This window comes from Myiozetetes cayanensis, unplaced genomic scaffold (genome assembly GCF_022539395.1).
Source record: "Myiozetetes cayanensis isolate MyiCay16 unplaced genomic scaffold, myiCay2020 scf3, whole genome shotgun sequence".
NCBI lineage: Eukaryota > Metazoa > Chordata > Aves > Passeriformes > Tyrannidae > Myiozetetes > Myiozetetes cayanensis.
This window is the reverse complement of record NW_026087521.1, coordinates 9,168,765-9,190,350: the sequence shown is the minus strand read 5'-3', so window position 1 is coordinate 9,190,350 and position 21,586 is coordinate 9,168,765. Positions and strand designations below refer to the sequence as shown.

At 37.0% G+C, this 21,586-nt stretch overlaps 1 protein-coding gene across 10 annotated transcripts in view; it reads right to left on the bottom strand.

Annotated features, from left to right (window-relative positions):
• PCLO (piccolo presynaptic cytomatrix protein) overlaps window positions 1-21,586 on the bottom strand; it is a 341,736-nt gene that overhangs the window by 110,917 nt on the left and 209,233 nt on the right. For all 10 annotated transcript variants that reach the window (XM_050324934.1, XM_050324935.1, XM_050324929.1 and 7 more), the window contains exon 10: window positions 11,293-11,418. In XM_050324934.1, the coding sequence (XP_050180891.1) occupies window positions 11,293-11,418 (126 nt within the window). The remainder of the gene's footprint in view (window positions 1-11,292; window positions 11,419-21,586) is intronic.

Here is a 21,586-nt window from a genome sequence, read left to right as displayed (position 1 = left end):
GTGATAAGAAAGTATACCTTCCTACTTTTCAGACAATATTTCAGACAACAAAATATTCTTTTTTTTAATTAGAAACAATTCAAAGTTGGAAAAGGTCTGTTATCAGTTACTTTCACCAAGGCTTAAATGAAATCCAAAAATACATTTTGATTTGTAATATTTTTTTTTCTCCAACAGGTTTTTGTTTTGTTGGAATGTGGAATATAAATAAGGATTTGAGGCTCAATTTCTGCTTGATTAAATGTTTTCAAGCTTTAGTCACTAATAATTTAGATTATTTGCAATTCAATATCTTCAACTGCAGTTGAATTTTAAGTTATATTATTACATTACAAGTACACTTCATGTAGCCTTTTTTCAGGTTTTTCATACAGAAATGTGAAGTCATAACTATCTAATTTTACATGATAAGCCTCAAACATATGCTATCATCAAAATTATGAGCCTCGATAAAAATTAATCATTTTTAATCAATATTTTACTCTGTTTACTGTCAAATTATAAAATCACTTGTTTATTTTTTTCAAAAAAACCTGATGATTCCCATACAAAAATTTCCTAATCATACCTTATGGATGATCTAATTAAGTTTCTGGAATAGAACATGCTTCAAGAAATTTGAAATAAACTCTTTGTGTAGTTTTTTGAGAGTGCTTATGCTAGGTTTTTTTCTTTAAGTTGGCTTCTAAAACATTTTCTGTATTTATTTACATGATGTTCTTACCTTGTAAGAATGTTTTTAATATTGCAAAACTGCAGAAAATTATTGTTTTGTTCTTTGAGTTCCTTTACTCTTTCAGCTGAATAAGAAAATCAGCGTGTCAGATCAGATTAGGTCAGAGAAAAGTACAGTCCACTTCACCATCTCCTCTGAAAGCAGTTCATACCAGATGCTTCAGAATTTGTTTAGAAAACCTTGGAAAATCTAGAATAACTTGACTACACAACTATATTTTTTTTACCTAAGTACCTTCAGAGATTAGTTGATTTCATTTAAGCAATTTAGGAAACATTTTGTTTACCTCTATTTCCTCTCAGTGTGTTACTTGACACCTATGGAAAATAGAGACTTTATGTTATGTGCCCATGTCACTTTCAAAAACACTGAAGTTCTGTGATAAAGCACTACAAATTTGTGTCCAAGACATCTAAAAGACAGATAATATTCTACTCTGACAACCCACTTCCATTAGTTCATCTTTCTTAATGGTAAATTGTTAAGAATTTTTAATAACGTTCCTAACGGTCTTGGAAGACCAAATTTGCATACATCTAGCTAGAAAATACTTTGAAAAAACAAGTGACTAAAGAAAGCCTGCTTGCTGCAGTACCTAGTTTTACAGGCAGAAAAATGGGCTGTTTGTAATCCTCTTTACAGCTGAAAAGTGTGCCTTGCAAACAGCCAGCACACCACCTCAAAGAGAGTCAGTGACAGTGGCTGTTCACCTGCCTTGCAGCAGAACAAACCCTGACTAGGGGGAGTTCACCTTGGGCCCTGTATATTTCCTATGTTTTTCATCAATACAGCACTCCTTGAAGTGTCCAGGCTGGTGTAATGTTCCTGGACATCTAGACTTCAGGAACGGGATTGAAGGTTAAAATTGCTACATGAAGACACAAAATGTTTTAATACACTTCCTGGAATCCAAGAAAAATTGTCCATAAGGACATAACTTTATTTAACTTGCATTTCAAGATGACCTTCACTTTGATTTTTTTCACACTGTAATCACATCAAACTTCTAGCCTGCAAGTTTCAGTCCACAGTAATCTGCACAGTTGGAAATGGTATTATAGTATTTTTAGCTTCCCAGTTCACTGGGAAGTCACTATCAAACAACACAGTTCAGTGGTTATGCAAAAGGCTCTTTCACACTGTAGTAAGATTTTTCTTCTGGAATGCCCACATATGTGAGCCCAAATAGATATTCCTTAAATATATCCAACAGGTAATTCCTAATTTTGTTTTGAGGTGTGCTCCAGTTTATTTAATATAAGCATGCAGCATCTAAAATTAGGTTGTTAGAGACCCAGTCCTCCTAAGAGACACCTAAGTTCCCTAGACAGTCAAGGCAGACAAAAGGGTGTGTTTGATAACTTCCACTGTTAAGACTAACTGCCTTCAATTTAGGTACCAAAGGATTTACATTTTCTGGTTTTTTTGTAAATCTGCTATACAGAAGCTGACCCTTGAAAACAGAAGACAAGAACCAGAGCAATACAGGCACATATGTTTGATGCTCCAAATTGAAATTCAACTGCCTTTCAGCACCCACAGCAGCTGCTCTGCAAAGGGGCAGGCACAGTGTCTTTGTGTCTCCCTACTTGTGATATTTGCCTGCATATCAGGTATAACATGATCTAGAGAATATATCTCCTCATCTATCTCTTACAATTCCAGACAGACTGTCTGTGTTTGACTAAAGTTGTAGCTTCATTCCTGAACATCTTGGTACCAGTAACTAAACCCATCACTATAGATGAGATTCTCTGTTCCTGCCGAGCTGGCTCTGCACTCTGTATTCCTCTCTCCAGTGCTGGCCAAAACAGAAAAGTCACAGCCCTCTTGTCACCTCTGCCAGTGCATATTGGGAACACAGAAACAGGAAACATATCTGCATCTTCTGACAAATACCCATCCATTTGCTTTTAATACAGTGTTATACAGTAATATGGTAATGCCTGGCCTGCAACCATGTCTCTGATGCAAGAATGACAGATCATATTAAAAATAATGGAAGAAGGAATTAAACTCTTTTATAAGGCAAATGAACCTTAAAACATAGCTTTAAGCAAAGCACATCCTACACCTGTTCTGCACGCTACAACATTTCTTCTTCCTTCTCAGTGTATAAATTCAGCAAGAAACTTTCAAGAAGAGGGGAAGACTGAGACCACATGGATAGGTGGCATCTGTCAGTGTCTGAGGAAGAATCTCAAAGCACCCATGATGTGTGTGATCCTGGAGGACGGCAGAGAGCTGCATGGTGTTAGCAGGAACTGAGAGGAAAGTTCTGTGGGTAGTCTGATGACAATGCTGCCTGCTGCTGTTTCTGCTGTGCTCAGAGAAACAGAGCTTCAGGCACATTCTCTGGAATCACTGAGGACTCTTTCCAAGAAGTAGCCAGAGATTCTTTCTAACAGGAACTGTTCATCAAGGTCCTGAAAAATAACTGCTGTCAAAAGCAGTGTGACTGATAATTATTAATTGTATAGCTCCATGAAAGTACTTTACAACAGCTAGTAATACTTTCTAATATGATCTTAGTGGAATGTTATTGAAAGCTAGTTATGACACCAATGACATTTACCAGTGATTCTCCACAATCTGTTTTATAAACCATCTGATGAGTGCTTTTAGCCTGACCTTTGTGATGGTTCTCCACTTCATTACCTCTGGAATGTCTAGTGACTGTGTTTGCATCTTCTCTCTGCTTGAAGCATCCAACTTATTTTGCTTGTCTCTATAAATCAGACTTACCTATTTAAGACTAAACAAAAACTCCCCATAGAGATATTTTGATGAAATTATTTATTTGTTATTAAGAATCCAATTTCCTGGTGCAATTTGTATGACATGCCTTTTCCAGCAAAATTGGTTTTCAGTAATAATTAATTGTTAAAGTTATTTTCAGAATTCTTGATCATAAAGAAGGTATAAATTATACTAAGTATGTGGCACATAAAAAGGCTAAATGCAGGAGTGAAAAAATCTGTAACTGATGTTATGCAAGATGTTATATTTTTTTGGTCATAATACATATTAATTTAATGCTGCTTTCTCACAGCATTACAAAATTTATTAGTGCCCCATAAGTTTCCTCTTCTGCTTTAGATTAAATAAAAAATATCATGATAGTGCAGTCTTTTCTAAGGAAGTTTTCCTTGTGAAATCCAAGTTGTATCATTCTGACACCATAATATTAATCTCCATAAACTAGATGCCCTATATCCCACTTCTTTCTGTAAGTGCCACATAGCTGCTGAAACAACTCCCATTCCTTCTGGTGAGTCTTATTTCTTTTTCATAGCTTAGCAAATGGCTAAACCCTCAGTACAACTCAACTCGTGCCACATCAAGAGCAGAATTGAGACCACTGTCAGTGGAATGGCTAAACCAGTGTAAGAAAGGTTTCTGTCTTCCTTTCCTCATTCTGTCAGTATGAGGTTAATTGTAACATCTAAGTGATACACTTCGGTAGGGTGCCCTTTCTGCTAACTCAAATTCCCTTTAAATAAATTCCTTCTAAATATTTAAAAGACATTTTTTATATGCTGAATGCCCACTGCCACACTTAGTAAGAACAACACTACAGATTTTATTAATTATTATTTATGTGAAAGAAGTACAGGGCAGAACATAACACATGGACGAGAGGAGCATGACTATGCAAGTGAAGATTTACAGCTGATGGGGGCATTTAGGGGTTTGTTTTGATTGTCCTTTGCACACTGCCTTTGATAAAGACAGTTTCTGCTGGGACAATTAGATCTGAGCCTGTTGCCCAGATGATATGCTGAGAGCACATGCTTTTGATCCCACATAGGAAGCATAGACAGCCCAATAAATCATAAGACTAATTCTCAGAGAGCAAGTTAAAGTTAATTCTTTGTTTTCTCCAGTGCAGTAATAAATTAAAGCAGTCAAACTGCAAAATGGAAGTGCAAGATGGGAAGACTATTTCTGTTCTTTTGAGACACGATCCACATTTTCTTTAGAATTTTTCCTTCCCTTCTTGTCTTGCCTTTAATTTCCTTTCATCATTTTCCAGCTTCATCATGGAATCTACTTTCTGCCAGAAGTGTAATTATCAGAGGGGCTCAAGAAGGAACGCTGGCTCTTCACTATCTTTGTTTCATGGGGACTGGAAAATCTCTTTTCACCATGATGCCCTGATCAATGTTTCCAATTTTAGCTGGCTAAACAGCAAGTAGTGCTCACTAAAGAGTTTTTAAAGCTCCAGAAGATCCGGTGCCTACTGCACTTCCTGGTAAATGACCAAGCTACACTACAGCCAGTGCTACACTTGAGCCCACCTATAGCTCAGGGATAAGAGGGAAGTGTGACAAGAGCAGGAAGAAGGACAGTGACTTACTGCTTCTGTTCTGGTTTTCCAGCTATTTAGATGCCCATGACCATTCTGGTCACATTGTGTTTTCCAAGCAACATGCAAAGCATGTCTACGCTATGACAAGAGATAGCTTTGGTAAGATTGACAGCCATTACACACGCTATTGCCTTTGCAAAAGACCTTCTGAAATGGTCTGATCTTGTTATTCAGCACTTGGTGCTATTCAAAGTAGCCCCAAAATATTTCAAACAACCTGCAGAAAAACTGTTAACACTTTCTTTATAATCCTTTCATGGACTCGTCAATAATCCGGTTGAATGTCCCACTGTGCTTCTGAGAGGACTTAAAATAAATCATGTGTTTCTAATGCTACTAAATAACATGCTTTAAGATGACAAGGCCTTAAAACTTGAAAAGCTGTGATTGAAAACTTATGATCTGAAAACACATGAAGGAAAGATCCTTGGGGCACAGCAGAGGTGAAACAGACTCTGGAAGCTACTTAGTTGGCACTTTTACCTGAAGGAGTAAGAAAGCTGCCTGTATTAAAAGATGTCATTGTCCAGAACTCAGGAAATACTTTGCAGATGATACTAATATTCCAACAGCCTGTCTCCAATATTGCTTATGGCCACATCCATCTTATTTATACTAGACAACCAAAGTACAGTTAATCATCTCCCCACATTGGTCATCTCTTCTCTTGTCTGCTCATTAGGCTTATTTACATTCTCCTCAAATGAAGCACTGTAGGTAGTAAAAATAGTCTTTTTCTCCAGGAATGCAGACTTTGTCCATGAAGGATTGCTCACGCACTATGAATCTGTTGACTGTCTTTCAGCTTTCAGTTGCAGGCTTCCTTAGGCTCAAAGTTTCTACACAGGGCTCTCATATTTCTTAGTCTCTCTTATTTCAGTGGGTGTTCAACTAATTGGTATTTTGTAGTAGATTTTTACCTAACATAGAAGCTACACTCTTCATCATCATATATATATCCTTATAACTTCATCATAATTTTATTTTTTATTAACTGCCTGTCCTGGAAATAATGAAGAACTGTGGTAATGATACTTGCATGCATATAGACAAGAGTTCCAGTGAGCCCTGACTTTTCCTCCTCTGACTTTAAAGATATTCTCAGTACACATTCTTCTGTTATGAAGCCTGAGGATATGGGATGCTTGAAGTGAAAAAGGTCAGAAGCCAAAGACCACGCTATGGGTGAGAGTTGAAGAGCATTCTGCTTAAGGCAGGCTTCTGACACAGCTTCCTGGGTCTGCTTCCTTCTTCAGAGAACTGAAGGTCAGGAGTGGGGAACTAGGCTGCTCTCTGAAGTCCATGAGGGTAATCCAAATAGCTTTTTTCTGCTTTCTCCTATCATATTTTGTTTTGGGTGGAAATCCCGTCTCACTGGTCTAGATGTTGCTCTGTTTTGCCAGTAACAGCACGATATTTAAGCACACCCTGTACATCTCATATGTCATTCCTGGTGTGAGAAGCTGCATGGTGTCAAGCAGTGAACATGCTTCTTCCCACACTGGCTTAAGATTCGTGATAAAGTGTTCTTTTTGACACTGTGGCCATGGTTCTAAGAGATAATAAGCTGTGCCATCCCATGACAGTCCAAAAGAAGCCTCTTAGCTTCAATTTGAGGAATGATTCTGATGTTATTTGGCCTCGTATTAGGGCATTAGAGAGAGTAAGCTGTGCACCAGAGGTCTTCTTACAAAAGTAAATTGTGACACTTGAATATATAAGAATATGTAAGATTTTCTAAGGAAGAAGGAAAAAGATACATGAATAAGTAGGGATAAGAGGAACAGGGAGACTTCAGTTTTATTTCCTTAAGGCATCTTAAAAGTTCTGAGATTGCACAGTTTTCTAAAGATGAAAAGAGCTCTGGCATTCCCAGTAAAGACCCACTCATTCAAAATACTCTCCTGAAGGGAACTGGTCGTGTGGCCTGAGAAACTTCATGCACAGTTAAAGGCAATCAAACAATTTAGAAAACTGACCACCTGTGTCTTAGCAGGTGAATCTAAGCCTAAAAGATACTGAGCTCATTTAAGAGCTTTAGAGTTTGATTCTGAGGACACTGCATGTGCTTTTACCTACTGTTGAACCTGCCATCAGGCTGCAGGTGGCTCTTAGAGGACCCTCACAGGAGCAATGTGTCTTGCATCCCGAGGAGAGTGCTTATTAATCTAAATCAAAACAAGGGATTAAGGATTGGACTGAGGGGCAGGGCACCATTAACCACCACAGAACCCTCACACAGCAGTGCATTTTCTCTTCTCTGACCTACTTATCTGCTTTAACAGGGTGTAATTTTCTTTCAGTGTCTGTACATACATCAGGTAGTTTTCCTAATAATATTATTGTACAAGCCTCAGGATGGGGAAGTTTAAAATATCGCTGTATCATGAATATTTTTATTAAATTATAAAATGCAAAATTCAAATGAGTTGAATAACGTCTCTTTAGCTAGCATGGACTTTTTATATTCTAAAACTTTACAGTGAAAGTCTGTGACTTGTAAGGTAGGTGGCATTCTTCCAAGTTATGCTAGACATATTATATTATTATATTTGCTGTAAAAGAGAAACTCAGAGTGCTATTTCAGTATTTTTAATAATGAGAGTTTTTGTCTTCACTATATATGATTTTCCTGGTTTTAAGCCTGGGAAGTTATTCAAGTGAGGCATGCATATTAAAAATAAACACGCTTACAGGCAAGTTAGCAAAAATCTGACCAGTGTCAGGGTTGCTATTGAGTGGACTGTCAGCAAAGGCTGTAAGATCACCAAAAATCAGGCTCACCATTAGTTTTTAGACCATGAAAGTTTCCCAGAATTGCTAGGAGACTGGAAAGTCAGGGAACATCTTCATCTCGGTCAACATCAGATGGCCTAATCATTGCAACCTAGTTTGCCTGGATGATTGAAAATTTGGAACAAAGACACCTGTGGTTCATCAGTTCCCAGGCTCTCCACTCAGCCTATTGAAATGGTCCAATAAGAATACCAGAATGCTGAGGGCATCCAGCAAATTTTTAACAGTTGGCCACAAACATTAACATTTTATTTCTGCTCTTTACTCTAGGTTCTTCTGTTTCTGAAAAATGCTCGCTGAAACGCCATTCACTCAGTAGATTTACCAGGTGGAATATAACTGAACTGTTTCTGTCAACACGAGAGGGAGCACAGACACATCTATCAAACTGACACAGTCCTTGCACTTGATGAGCTCAGTGGAATGAGTCTTCCACCTCCAGTTTTTGTTACGCCAGTGAGTGATGAATCAGAGATATTTTTGACATCTCAAAGCAATTCAAGGTAAGAGAACCAAGAAGACTGGTATTTGCCAGTCAGAACTATAAATAAACTTTTTCAGCACTAAGACTCCCCCAAAACTATTTAAATAGGCTGACATTTTATGGACTGCTATTCCCTAAGGATAGGAATGCTATCTGTGTTTTAAAGTGTGTAATTTATTTATATGCAGTAATACAGACAGAAGGTAGGAGTCTGGCTTCCTTCATAACCACAATAAATCCATGCTTGTTCCTTACACTATTGATAGGATTTTCAGACCTGACGCAGTGTTTTTAGAATTAGAGGAATTAATTAGGTTGATGGGATTTTTCAGAGTGACTCATGTTCTTAGAAAGGCTAATGAGTCAAGATATTAACTTGTAATGACATTAGTATATGTTTACTTGATGACTAGGTGTGTACTCAAACATGTAGCCACACAGCTTTTCAACAGAAAAAGTGACTCATGATTACTATACATAAAAACTATATGCAATTGCATTTACAGATAAAGACATAAGAAGTTTTCTTTAAGTATTCTGTCTGTGATGACAGAATAACAAATAACTTGAAAAAGAAAAGAAGAGCAGGCCCTCTTTTCAGGCACAATATCAGCAATGCTGGTAAGATCAGCAGTCTGGCTGGGTTTACACAGATCAATACGAGAATGATTGAAGACCTCAATGCATTTTAGCATTTCTGGAGGGTAGAGGTTAAATAGGCACCATCCATATTTCCACTAAACCAACCACAACTCACAGTGAAGTAGCAAAATATTCTTTGTTGATCTATGATAGCCACCTAAAATTACATTAAAAGTAAAGCAGATATAAAGGCAAGATTTAAAGGTAAATGACAGTGAGAGGAAGTGTTTGTCTTGTATGTCATAGTAGAGGTACATTCTGCAGAAAGCACTTTTTCTCTCTGGCAGAACATTTAACACATCAATACTAAAACATATTCTGAGACATTGTGTGGACAAATTCTACAGATGAAATATAGTGGTTCTCATGGACTTGATTTATGTCAACATATCCAAGTCTAGGATACTTTTATAAAGTTCAGATCAGAAACATGATTGAACATATGATGAGAAAATGAAACAAAGGAATAAATATTTTACTGTCATATTCATCTTTCTATAAAATATGAATAAACCTTCAAAATATATCATGTGAACAGACTGAAAAGCAAATTTCTATTTCAGTTTTTATTGTAAATCCAAGAGGTTCTTGATCACTGCTGAAATGTACCTATATACTGAGTGAAGAACTTTTTAAAACTTCAATTTCCAGACAAATTCCTGACAAAATAAACCACAAGACAGCAGATAATTCTGAGCAGTAACTGTTCATTCTCTTTCTTGAAATGTCCAGTCTTGGGGAAATGTTGAATAACCGCATTTTCCTCTTTACTTGCTTCGTACTGAAACATTGCATGCATGATCTAGCACAGTTATGAAAGACCTACTTTTTTGTATGGAGGGAGCCAAACCAAATACTTGCTTCAAAACACACTAAATTAAGGTCAATTCTTTCATCATTTGTGCACAACAAATAACACCATTCTATCATTTGATGAGTGAGATAATACCCATTAAATAAGAATGGCAGAATCAACTCTGTAGGCCAAAGAGCAAGATATTTCTGTTGATATGTATTTTCATTAACATTGGAACATGTGCACTTTTTTATGTATCTCATTAAAATATTGGCAAAGAAAACACCAAGGATGTAAAAAGCCACAGGGTGAATGAAGGTGTCACTGTTTTGTAATACCCACAATATAATTAAACTATTCCTTGTAAATACATTCTTTAATCAATTTTCAAAGTTTTTCTATCTGCAAAGTACGTTTGATTTAATCATGACTTTTGTTGCATGTTTACCATTCAGAAAATCTATGTGAATTGAATTCTGCCTGGGAGAACTATTATTCCTACTTATCTTTTTTCTTTTTTTATTTTTCTCTGAATAATTAAATTAGAGACTTAAAGAATTAAAGAAATAAAAATAATTAGTTGAATGAATTAGAAACAAATGTATTATATTTTTTTCCATGGATAGACTGACATTTCAGGTGTATACAGATATGAAAAAGGGAACTAGAAAATGGCTACAAAAATAAAGGAGCATTCATGTCATCACAGACAGAAATTAATTAATAGACAGAATGATCACATTTGCAATAATGCTGGAGAATTTATTGATAACTAAGTCAAATTCATTTCACCTGGCTTTAGTTGCCTAAAGGATGATGTGAAGTTTAATGTAGTTTTCCTAAAGTAAATTAAACTTGGAAGACAGTTTGAATTCTTGAAACAAAGGGCTATTTTAGATGAAATAATTGCTCTCCTGTAGATACTTCTTCTCTGTTGCCTGTTGGGGCTGGTTGAACCATGATCTTAAACTGGACTAACATTAGGGCAGATAAATTCAACTAAGTATGACTTTAGGGAACTAAAAAAAAAAAATAAAGTTAGTGTGCGTAACTGCAAGACAACTAGATCTGTGGTCTGTTTTACCTCTGTAACTAAGAAATGTAAGTAATCTCAGATACAGACACTTAGATGGCCAAACCAGGTTAAAGCACATCCATGATATACACTGGTGCTACATAACCATGATATACAGCTGGACTCAAACCATATTACTCCATCCCAGAAGCACAAAACATGTTGGCACATGTTACTGAAGACATGCCACAATACTGTTCATCATGGTAATTCTCTTTGGCTGTGGAAGTCATAAAACCACTTCCTATCAGTCCTTTTCTTTTTAAGACTCACGGAGGTTCAGCCCTCATTCCCTGCATAAAACTGCATAGGTTGTGCAAAAGAAAATCTGTATTACAGAAAACTCCCAACACTCCCATCGTTACATTTTTTGATAATGAATCTCTCTTACCTTCTATTAACTTCCCCGTCTGCTCTGCGTTGCCCCCAGGCAAGATCTTGGCAATGTAAGCTCCAATTTCCCCACTGCTCCCTGGAATTTCTTTCCCACCTACAACTCGGATTCCCAGTCCGTTGCCTGTGATCAAAAGAAAGAGAAAACTTTTAAACAGAGATGAAACAATGAATAATTTACTGGGAAGAAAGGAAGAGAACAAGTCATCAGAGGACACTGAAGGTGTCACCAGTAACTTCTGGCTATGTCTGGAAGACCAAGGTTAACTGTAGTTCCATCTGCTGCTTTCCTAAAGACTTAACTTTGGGCAGATCTTCTTGAGTAACTACTGTATGAGTGACATAACACAAATAACTGATTTACCAAAAATTACATTGAAGCTAAAACCATCTTCCTCTGACAACCTATTTGCAGTATTAATTAAATTGAATTCAATTGCTAGAAATCAACATGAAGTGTGGATTGAAAGGATATCTTTATCATATGCCTACAACACGCATGCAATTTAGCTAAAAAATTATAATAGCTGAGCTTTTAGAATGACATAACTGTGGAGATATTGACAGAGATCCTTGAGCTTGCTCTTCTGAGAAGCAAAGCATGTACATTTATATGAATCTATACTTGGCAGATGATATTTTTCTTAACCATTTGCTTTTAATTGACATCTTTTACATCAAAGGATGTGCAAATTAACAAAATGGGAAAAGCTTACAATAAATCTGTGTAAAACATCATCACATCTTGTATATTCTCCCTTTTTTAAAAAGTAGAGAGATGATAACATTTTCATCACTCATTATTTTTGCTGATAGAAGCAGATCCCTAATCTCCCTATGTACAAAACAATGAGACTGAAAACAAAAGCTTAAAATACAGTCTCATAAGGCTAATCTTATGCATTGGTAATTTTTCGTGCTGTCTTGTTTTTGTTTTTCGTTTTTTAAATACTTCCTGTGCTAGAAAACCAAGTTTCTTCTTTGAATAAAATTTCATATGAGATGATTGCCACTTTGATCTGGGAATATAAAGGCTGACTTACCCACCTTTACTGTAATGGTTAAATAATTAATTTTCAGTTTATCAATTTAATAAGCCAAACCTGCTGAGTGATTAGAATAATCAGCTATAGGAAGGTCACCACATCACCTCTTTGCAAAGCTTTATCGTTTCAGATTAAAGTAAGGCTTTTTCCTTATAATGCTATTAGTGTTTGGTAAGTCAGCCCTCGGTTTGTTTCAGAAGCAAGATTGCCACACAGAGTTTCTGATCATAAAAGTTTCCACTAGTTTTTCTATCCCAGTTTAGCTAAATCTATATCCTTTGTGCCTCAGCTGTCCTCATAATTTGATATTTTCCAAACATTTTCGTTAAAGGAGAGTGATTTTTCAGTGTTATTGGAACAAACTGCATAGTTATTTTAAATTAACTACCTTATTTCACTGCAAATTGCATAAAGTGAATGTGTGCACCTATAAAAGCATTTAATCATAAGTCCATTCTTACAATTTATTTATGTGGGCTGTTCTGCACAGAGAACTTGGGATCAAAAGCTACAGAAGGAGTCATCAATATGTTAGAGATCTGAGGCTTACAACTGGCAATTTTTAAGTTTAGCAAATCCAGTAAACAACTATTCTTAGTCTACAACACACACAAGCAACGACACAGTATCTTACTCCTAACTCACACAGTCAACATATGGAATTTTCAATATATCAGTAGGACTGGATGCTTTTCATCACAGAGGAGAGAAAGTCCACTTTACACTATACTGGCACTTCTACCTCTGGTAGCTTATACAGAGGTATAGCTTATACAGAGGTAACAGAATGGCAGAGAAGCATATATATATATATATATATATAATTTGTCATATAAATGAGTGTACACTTGATTTCAGAGGCAATCATATGGATACCTTTGCTAGGCAAATTTGAAAATCATGGCTGACATATTGTTTTAGATTTTGCAAATCTAAGGTGTTTGTCCATATTACTGCTAATAAAAGAAAGTATTCTCCATGTTAATATATAAAGTATCATCCATCATATGCTTTCTCAGATCTTGTTCCCCCTTGTTTTTTTTTTTTTTTTTTATTATTTTTTTTAAACTTTTGAGTCTCAGATTCCATCTTTCAGGCTATTTTGATATAACCAGACATTCATCTTTCAAATTTAGATTTTGAAATTAATGAACTACTGTTTTCTTCTTTATAAGATACAGGACCAGTTAGCATCAGAAAGCAAATCACTGTGCTTTGAATAAGAGAGGGCACCTTTCTGAATTATGAGTATTGATTTACATGAAAAATATCTTCAGGAAAACATCTCTTCAAAGGGGATTTTACACATTTAAGATCCAAGGCTTTTTAGAATGCTTCAAAGGAAGAAGACTGCTAATTAATTTCAACTGTTTTTACTGATCTCCCAAGGCTGTGATCCCAGTCTCCCATCTAATCTTAAATAAAGCTTTAAGATGCAGCATGCTAAGCTGAAAAAAAACCAAACCAGCCAAAACCAATCACCCAAAACCACCACAACCCAAACCTCAAAATGCATAGTGCTAAACTTTAACAAGATAGATCACGCAACTAAATTGGTTTTATACTTTGATAAACAGAAAAAAAAAAAAAAAGAATGCTAAATCATGAGTTAGTTTGTGAGCCACTGATTTATACATCTGAACATGCAAATTTTGAAGCTTTAGGTCAGTTGCCCAGTGGATGAAGGGAAGGTGATGAATGTAGTTTTTCTGGATTTTACTGTGACTTTTGGTACTGGCCCTCACAGCACCCTTATGGATGAGCTGTCCAGCTGTGGGATGAGTGGGTTCACACTGTGCTTGGTGACAAACTGGCTGTAGGGCAGAGCTGAAAGGGCTGTGCTGAACTGGTGTGACTGGTGACTGGTCACCAGTGGTGTTCCTCAGGAATCAGTTCTAGGGCCAGTTCTGGTAAATACATGTGCCAAGGGTCTGGATGCAGGAGTTGAATGCACCATTAGCAAGTTTGCTGGTGATAAAAAACCTGGGAAGTGCTGTTGACTCCCTTGAAGAACAAGAGCTTTTTCAGAGGAATCAAGGTAGATTGGAGCATTGGGCTATGATTAATGGGATGAAATTAAATTAGTGGAAATGTTGTATCCAGTACCTATGACACTGGGCACAAGAATAAATGGGGAGACTGTAGATCAGCCCTGCAGAGAGGGATCTGGGGGTGTTAGTGAGCAGCAGCTCCATGTGAGTCAGCAGCGTGCCCAGGCAGCCAAGGGGGCAAACCCTGTCCTGGGGTGCACCAAACACAGCATCACCAGCTGGTCAAAAGAGTGATTATCCCATTCTGTTCAGCAGTGGTGCAGCCTCACCTTGAGCACTGAGCACGGTTCTGGGCCCCACAATTTGAAAAGGATGTGAAGGTCCTTTAATGTGTCCAAAGGAGGGCAACAAAGATGGTGAAAAGTGCTGGAAGAAATGTCCTATGAGAAGCATCTGAAGGTTTTGGGTTCATGAGGTTTGGAGAAGAGGCTGTGAGAGATGACCTCGTTACTCTCTACAGCTTCCTGAGGAGGGGAAGTGGAGAGTGAAGTGCTGAGATCTTCTCCCTGTTATCCAGTAATAGGACTTGTGGGAATGGTTCAAAGCTGTACCAGGGGAGGTTTACACTGAGAAGGTGGTCAAAGACTGGAAGAGGTTTCCTTGAGACATGGTCAATGCCCCAAGTTTGTCAGTGTTTAAGAGGCATTTGGACAATGCCCTTAGTGACACACTTAAAACTTCTGTTCCACCCTGAATTGCTCAGCAGCTGGGCCAGATAATTGTTGTAGGTCCCTTCCAACTGAAATTATTCTATTCTATTCTATTCTATTCTATTCTAATGAAAATTTCAATTGCAGAGTTGCTTTTGAGAGAAATCCATACTTAGAGAAAAATATTGAATGGCCATTAGCTTTTTTGCTTTTTGGCAAATAACCTACTTTATGACTTCCAAAAGGAATTTCACTTGTCATCTCATATCCTTCCAGACATCACAGACTGTTTCAGTGATGCATATTCATGATTTGTATACATATATATATTATATATATATACACACACATAAAAAATTATATATGAGTAGTGAATAACAACTTGACACATCAATTCTATCACTGGTGACCTGGCAAACATCACTGCAAAAGCGTTTTAAAAATTCATCCCTCTCTTTCTCTTAATTCCACTATGATATATTTTCTGTCCTATTAGATTCATTTTGAGCTGGTGTAGTTCACTGTGTCTCAGACCACTTTGAAATCCGGTCCCCTTGTACATTTCATTGTGTCACAGTAGCAACACAGCAGAAAGACCATAATTTACTTCACTGGAATAGGCCAACCATAACCTGAGCTCTGCAATTACAATTTGGTCTTTTTTATCCCTTATAGAGATAATAAAGATCAGACTGTTGCCAATCTGTTGCTGTTGCTCCGGTCACAGGGAAGCTCATCAAATCTTACAATCTTTTTACTACTTTGCTGAGCAGCTCCATTATAGCCATTAGAGTATAAACAGCCTAGATTTCCTGGAACTATTTCAGCATCTCAGCACTTGTCTTTCCAACCAAATGCCAATAACCTGCTACATAAGATAAAGGTTACAGAAAAAAAAAAGAAAAAGGGAAAAAAAGAGCAGAGAAAGACTGAGCAACTCCAGGCCCAGCCGGCTTTTGCTGGTGTCGGTGGCCCTGTTTTTACACAAAACTGTGAATAATTTTCCAGGGATCTTTTCCCTTACAAAAGTAAATATAATTCCAGCACCAAAACTATGGACTGATTTTGTTTAATTATTATATAGGTTCCATGCAGTAGCAACAACTTCAACGCATGCAGGAGAATTCTGGTACGTGACCCAGCAGCTCTGTGCAAACATTATTCCTGTGCTAGCTCAAGCAAATATTTCCTCTGGGCTAATTTTTCAAAGTATGAAACCATTTGTCTGTCTAATTAGATGAGCAAGGAAAGTAAAGAAGCAATTAGAATGTACAACAGATTTTCAGTAATCACACATGAGTTTGTGTGAACTGGGATAGGAAACTGTAAGCATGAGCGTCAGCAGCAGTTTGACTTTTGTCACAGTTAGAAATAGAGCTATATGAATTTTTAATAGACTTTTGAGGTGACTGAACTTTTGAGAAAGATGTTAAAAAAAAGTTACTGATTTGGATTTCTTAGAGCCTAAAAGTATAACCTTCAAGGTGGTAGCTGAAAGTCACTATTTCTGTAAACCCATGGTCATTTTACCACCTTTGAATATTGTGTGCTTTGAAGTTGAAACTATATATAGAAGTAAAACAGGAAAAATTGAAATGGGCTTAAACTGCAAACTGTAGGTCTACAGTATGTCTCTGAGTAGTTTGAAATGGAAGATATTCTTAAATCTAAAAATAAAGATTAGGTGTTATGTTTCAGATGCAGGAGTCAATACACAGACATACCACCAAGAGAGGAAAGAAACACAAGACCAAACATGGTTTTTATCACTTCCTAAAAAAAAAAAACAAAACCAACCAACCAACCAACCAAACACAAAACAAAACAAAACAAAACAAAACAAAAAAACCAGACCCAAAATGGTGATTTATAGAAAGGAAGGACAAGGGTGATCTTTTTTTTGGGCAATGGCAGTACTTAGAAAAATTCATGACGATAAAGAATGAAAATGAGACATGAGGCATGAAAGATTTTGCAATGTGCCAATGTACCATGAGAACATATCAATCAAATCAAACAATATGAAGTCTTCCAACACTATTTGGCTGTGAATGGCGACAGAACATATCTTCCTCCTGTGTTCATTTACTAGACATTATCTCCACAGTCCTCCTCTAGCCTTATCTAGACAAGACATGAGCCAGGGTGCTGTTAGGCCCTTATCTGCCAGAACAATTTTACACCATGTTCCATTTTGTGTATGGAGCAGATGTGTCAACTACAGAAAAACAGCCATGTCTTCTCTTGGAGAGTTTAAAGTACCATGAAGAAATGCAAGCTATTTATTTAGTTATCATAGCTATGACAAAGCAATCTCTAAAGTCTGGAGAACAGACAGAAAGGAAACATGAAAAAGCAAACAAAACCAAGTTAGCTCAGGTACGTGGAAAGCAGCAGGAAAAGTAATGTTTATAATAAAATCCAGGCTATGTTTTTGTTTTCATCATTATTTCTATGCATTTCAATATATAACATGATGATCCACATTAGAACTCAGTTGTCTAGATAGGAACAACATTTTGAAGATTGTGCTCAGGAGAATTGTTTTGGTGCTTCTAACAAAATTAGCTTAAATGAAGTTGTTTCCTAGAAACATGATTAAGCCTACTCAGCTATTGCATTTCTTGGTCATTGGCAATTAAGGCATAAAATAGACATGAAGTCAAATCATGAGCCAATGAAATTCAGATATATTGCAGTTGTTTTAATAGCATAGTGATGATTTATATCAGCTTCAAATCTGCTTCATTCTGATTTGCACACTGGTTATCATCCTGAAGGATCATAAAGTGTTTTATGAATTAGCATCTTGGAATATTTATCACATCTACTTGAAAACAAGACACAGGTCTCTCCGTTTTGGATGATCTGTCACATCAGAATCTACAGTGTCATCTATGACAGACTTATCTTTAAAACTATAAAAATCCTTATAGGCACTGCGTTTCATCTGTGCTTACTGACAGACACCAATGGCTCAATGGATGCCACCCACTGACAGCTGAACTTCCTTGTTTAAAATGTTAGTTTTGAACTCACCCATCTGTATCAGCCTTGGTATTTAAGAAACAGCAACATAATTAACATAACTATTCCTTTTATATATTATATAAATATACATATAAAATATTATATATTACTTTATGAAAAGCATAGTTCTGCATTAAATGCAAAAAACCAATCACTGCTTCACAAAGTGGCTGAATCACAGACTACTGGAAGCTGTGAGAATATTGCACTGTATTTACCCCAGCCTTATATTCTAATATTCTCAAACCTTCTGTTTGAGCCACAAGGAAGGGTTAAACAAACCTTATGTCTGACCTGTGCTTACATTTAATAAATTTGGGAAAATTTTGCTATCAGCAGTAAACAGTGATAAACAATTACACCTGCTAAAAATCTTGTCCAGGTGCTGAGCAGATTTGTCCAACTTACAATCATGCTAAGAAGAAACACATTCCTCTCTATTTTTTGTTACTTATCCAGTAATTATGGTGATGATATTTGGGGACCACAAAGGTTGTATCTATTATAAATTATTTTTATGAAGCTGGAAGAAAGGGTTAAGAGGAAACAGAAATGTCTCTCTCATATCACCCACCAGGCAACAGTTCATGCTACCTATATGGAGTGCTGATGCAGTTCTAAGGTAAGACATGCCAACACTGACATTGTTTTCTTAAACATATACATAAATGCAGACACAGTGACCTTGCTCACTCTAAATTTAAACTCTGGAGCACCTTGAGACATTTAGCACGTTGAGACATTTATAGAATAGAAAGACCACTCAGAATTGGTCTTGTCCTCAGGACTGCACTAGTCAAAATGTGATCCCCACGCTTCTCCATCTATTCTGAATTTTCTCTCCCTTCTTTGTCACAATGTTCTTGCCCACACAGTTTTATTTAGTGAGCAGTCCTCTATATAACCGCATACAAAATCTTTCCCATTCTAAAATGGAAGGGCTTTTAAGCAAATCACGAAATACCTTAGATTTGCATATATTAATAGTTATAGATAAAAGGGGAAAAGGAGATTTCCTTTATATCCAGTAATAACCTCCCCTGTTTTATCTTATTCCCATTGCCTCTCCTCCTCCTGCCATGTGTCTCTGTAAAGAGCCTGGCTCCCTTGTTGATAAGCTCCTCATTGGAATGGGATTGTTGCTATTAAGACCCCTCAGAAAATGTCTCTTCTTCAGGTTGAACAGACCCTCTCCCTCAGCTGCCACTCTCAGAGCAGGTGCTGCAGCCCCCCAACCATCTTGATGTCCCTCTGCTGTACTCTCTCTACTCTTCATCAATGTCTTGCTTGTGTGGGGAAGGGGAAACACTGGACACAGTATCCAGACACAGTTTGGCATGTGCTGAGTAGAGGGGGACAGTCACTTCCTTTGTTAGTGGCATGCCCCCCGCTATCACAGCCCAGGATGCTGTGGTACACCTTTACTGCCAAGGGGCATGATGTGCTGTCAGCAGAGACCTCCCCCAGGGGCCTCTTCCACAGAGCAGTTCCCCAGCCAGTCAGTCCCCAGCTTGTATCACTGCTCAGGGCTCTTTCTTTCCAGGTACAAGATTGGCAGCTGTCCTTGTTCAGCTTCTCAAAGTTTCTGTTGGCCCATTTCTCCATCCTGCCTCAGTCTCTCTGAATGGCAGCCCTGTCCTCAAGGATATTGCCCCAGTTTGATGTTAGCTGCAAATGTTACAAGAATGTGCTCCATCACCTCCCCCATGTCACTGATAAAGATGGTCCCACAATAGGGTCTTCTGTGAAACTCCACTTGTTACCTGCTTCCAAGAAAAGCACAGCCCATTACCACAGCCCTCAAAACCCAACCACCTAACGAGTTTTTGACTCATCCAGTTGCCCAGACATCCAAACCTTTACATCACTATTCCAGGCTAAAAGTTAATGTACGAAAATACCTGAAGTCTAGAGTCTCTCTCAGCTTACTGCAATATTGCAGTTTCAGCCCAGTATCACAAAACTTTAAGGAATGAGGATGAATCTACCACAAAAGACAAACTTTGATCCGTTCAGCCAATATGTCAGCCAATGGTTCATGGCTTCACTAAAAAAAAATCTATCTCTGTGATATTTTTAATGCTACAGTAGTTTCCTTTAGCTCAAAGCTTTTTATTAATGCTCTTCTCAATGAGAGGGAAAGTTGAATAGATTTTATTGATGTTTCCCCTAGAGTATTAGGAAATCCAGTCATCAGAGAAAAAGGATTAACATGCACGATGCACTGCTGGCAAATCCCAACTTAGTGACTACTTAGTTCTTTACTGCTGTTGTACCCAGCTTAGGGTACTAAAAAATGTAAGAAGGAAGCATCATAGACAAATAATTTTTCCACATTTAAAATCTAGGGAGTTGAAAAAATGATTTTTAGTTGTTTTCGGTTTTTTTGAAGAGTAGGTATAAATGTCATAACATTTCTTATGTCATGTATTATTTGTGATATACTCACTTGATGTCTCACACAAAAAGATTATTTCTTACTATACCTTGATTAGTAAAAAATTGAAAACCCAGCATATGAATTAATTGCATAATAATTTACTAGTCTGCTTGCTGTTTGTTGACATTAACTCTTTCAAATGCAGGTTTTCTATTTCAAGAATAACGGTAATCTATTTACGTGCATAGCTTGTTCCTTTAAACACTTCTGTCCTCAATTCTGTTTCAAGAGAAGGTATGATAATTTTTTTCTACCCACTAGAAGAAGCTGTCAAATGAGGGAAATCTTTAGTCTTTTAATGTATAAAATATGTATTTTATTTATTATATTCTGAAGTTGATGACTACTACTGTCCAAGGCATCAAGCGGAAAAATGAAAACATTTTTTGCAAAATACAATTTCTAATCTAAGATGCAGATTAGCCCTTTGATATATCTTACACATTTGCCTCCTTAAACTGTGTGTCTTAGAAAAAAGTGTATTGAAGTGACCACGTGGGGGCTGATTTCTTATTTTGCATGTTGGGAGTAATTTCAAATAATTTGGGGGTGTCTATCCTCAGACAGCTTTGGCTTCATCAGCCTTGACTGCCTAAAGTCAGTTTCACTCCCTTTCTTGATGAACAGATTTCTTCAGGAATGAGAACACTTTCTGGCTAACTTTAGATTATATACAGCAAATCTTGCTGACAGCCTCCCTCCCCCCATCTCTTTTTACTGAACTAAACCAGCAAACAAATATGCGGGCATTGAGTGCATATTACCTGTAAACAATGCTAAAGTGAAAAAAATTGAAACATGAAGAAGGAAAAACAGGCTTCACTTGACAAATACTGCACCTCAATTAGCTGGTGCAATGATGTCATGAGACAATCAGAACCTCAGAGAACCCTACCAATCCACAAGGAACATTTTCTTTGCATTGGTGACCTGAAGAAACATGGAATATATGGTTTGTATCTCTACCAAATATTTCTAACAGACAAAAAAAGTTTAGAAAAAATTTAGAAAAGTTTAATGATACTGAGTTCTTTCTAAAATTGCTATTAAGACATCAGGAGACATCTCTCCTTCC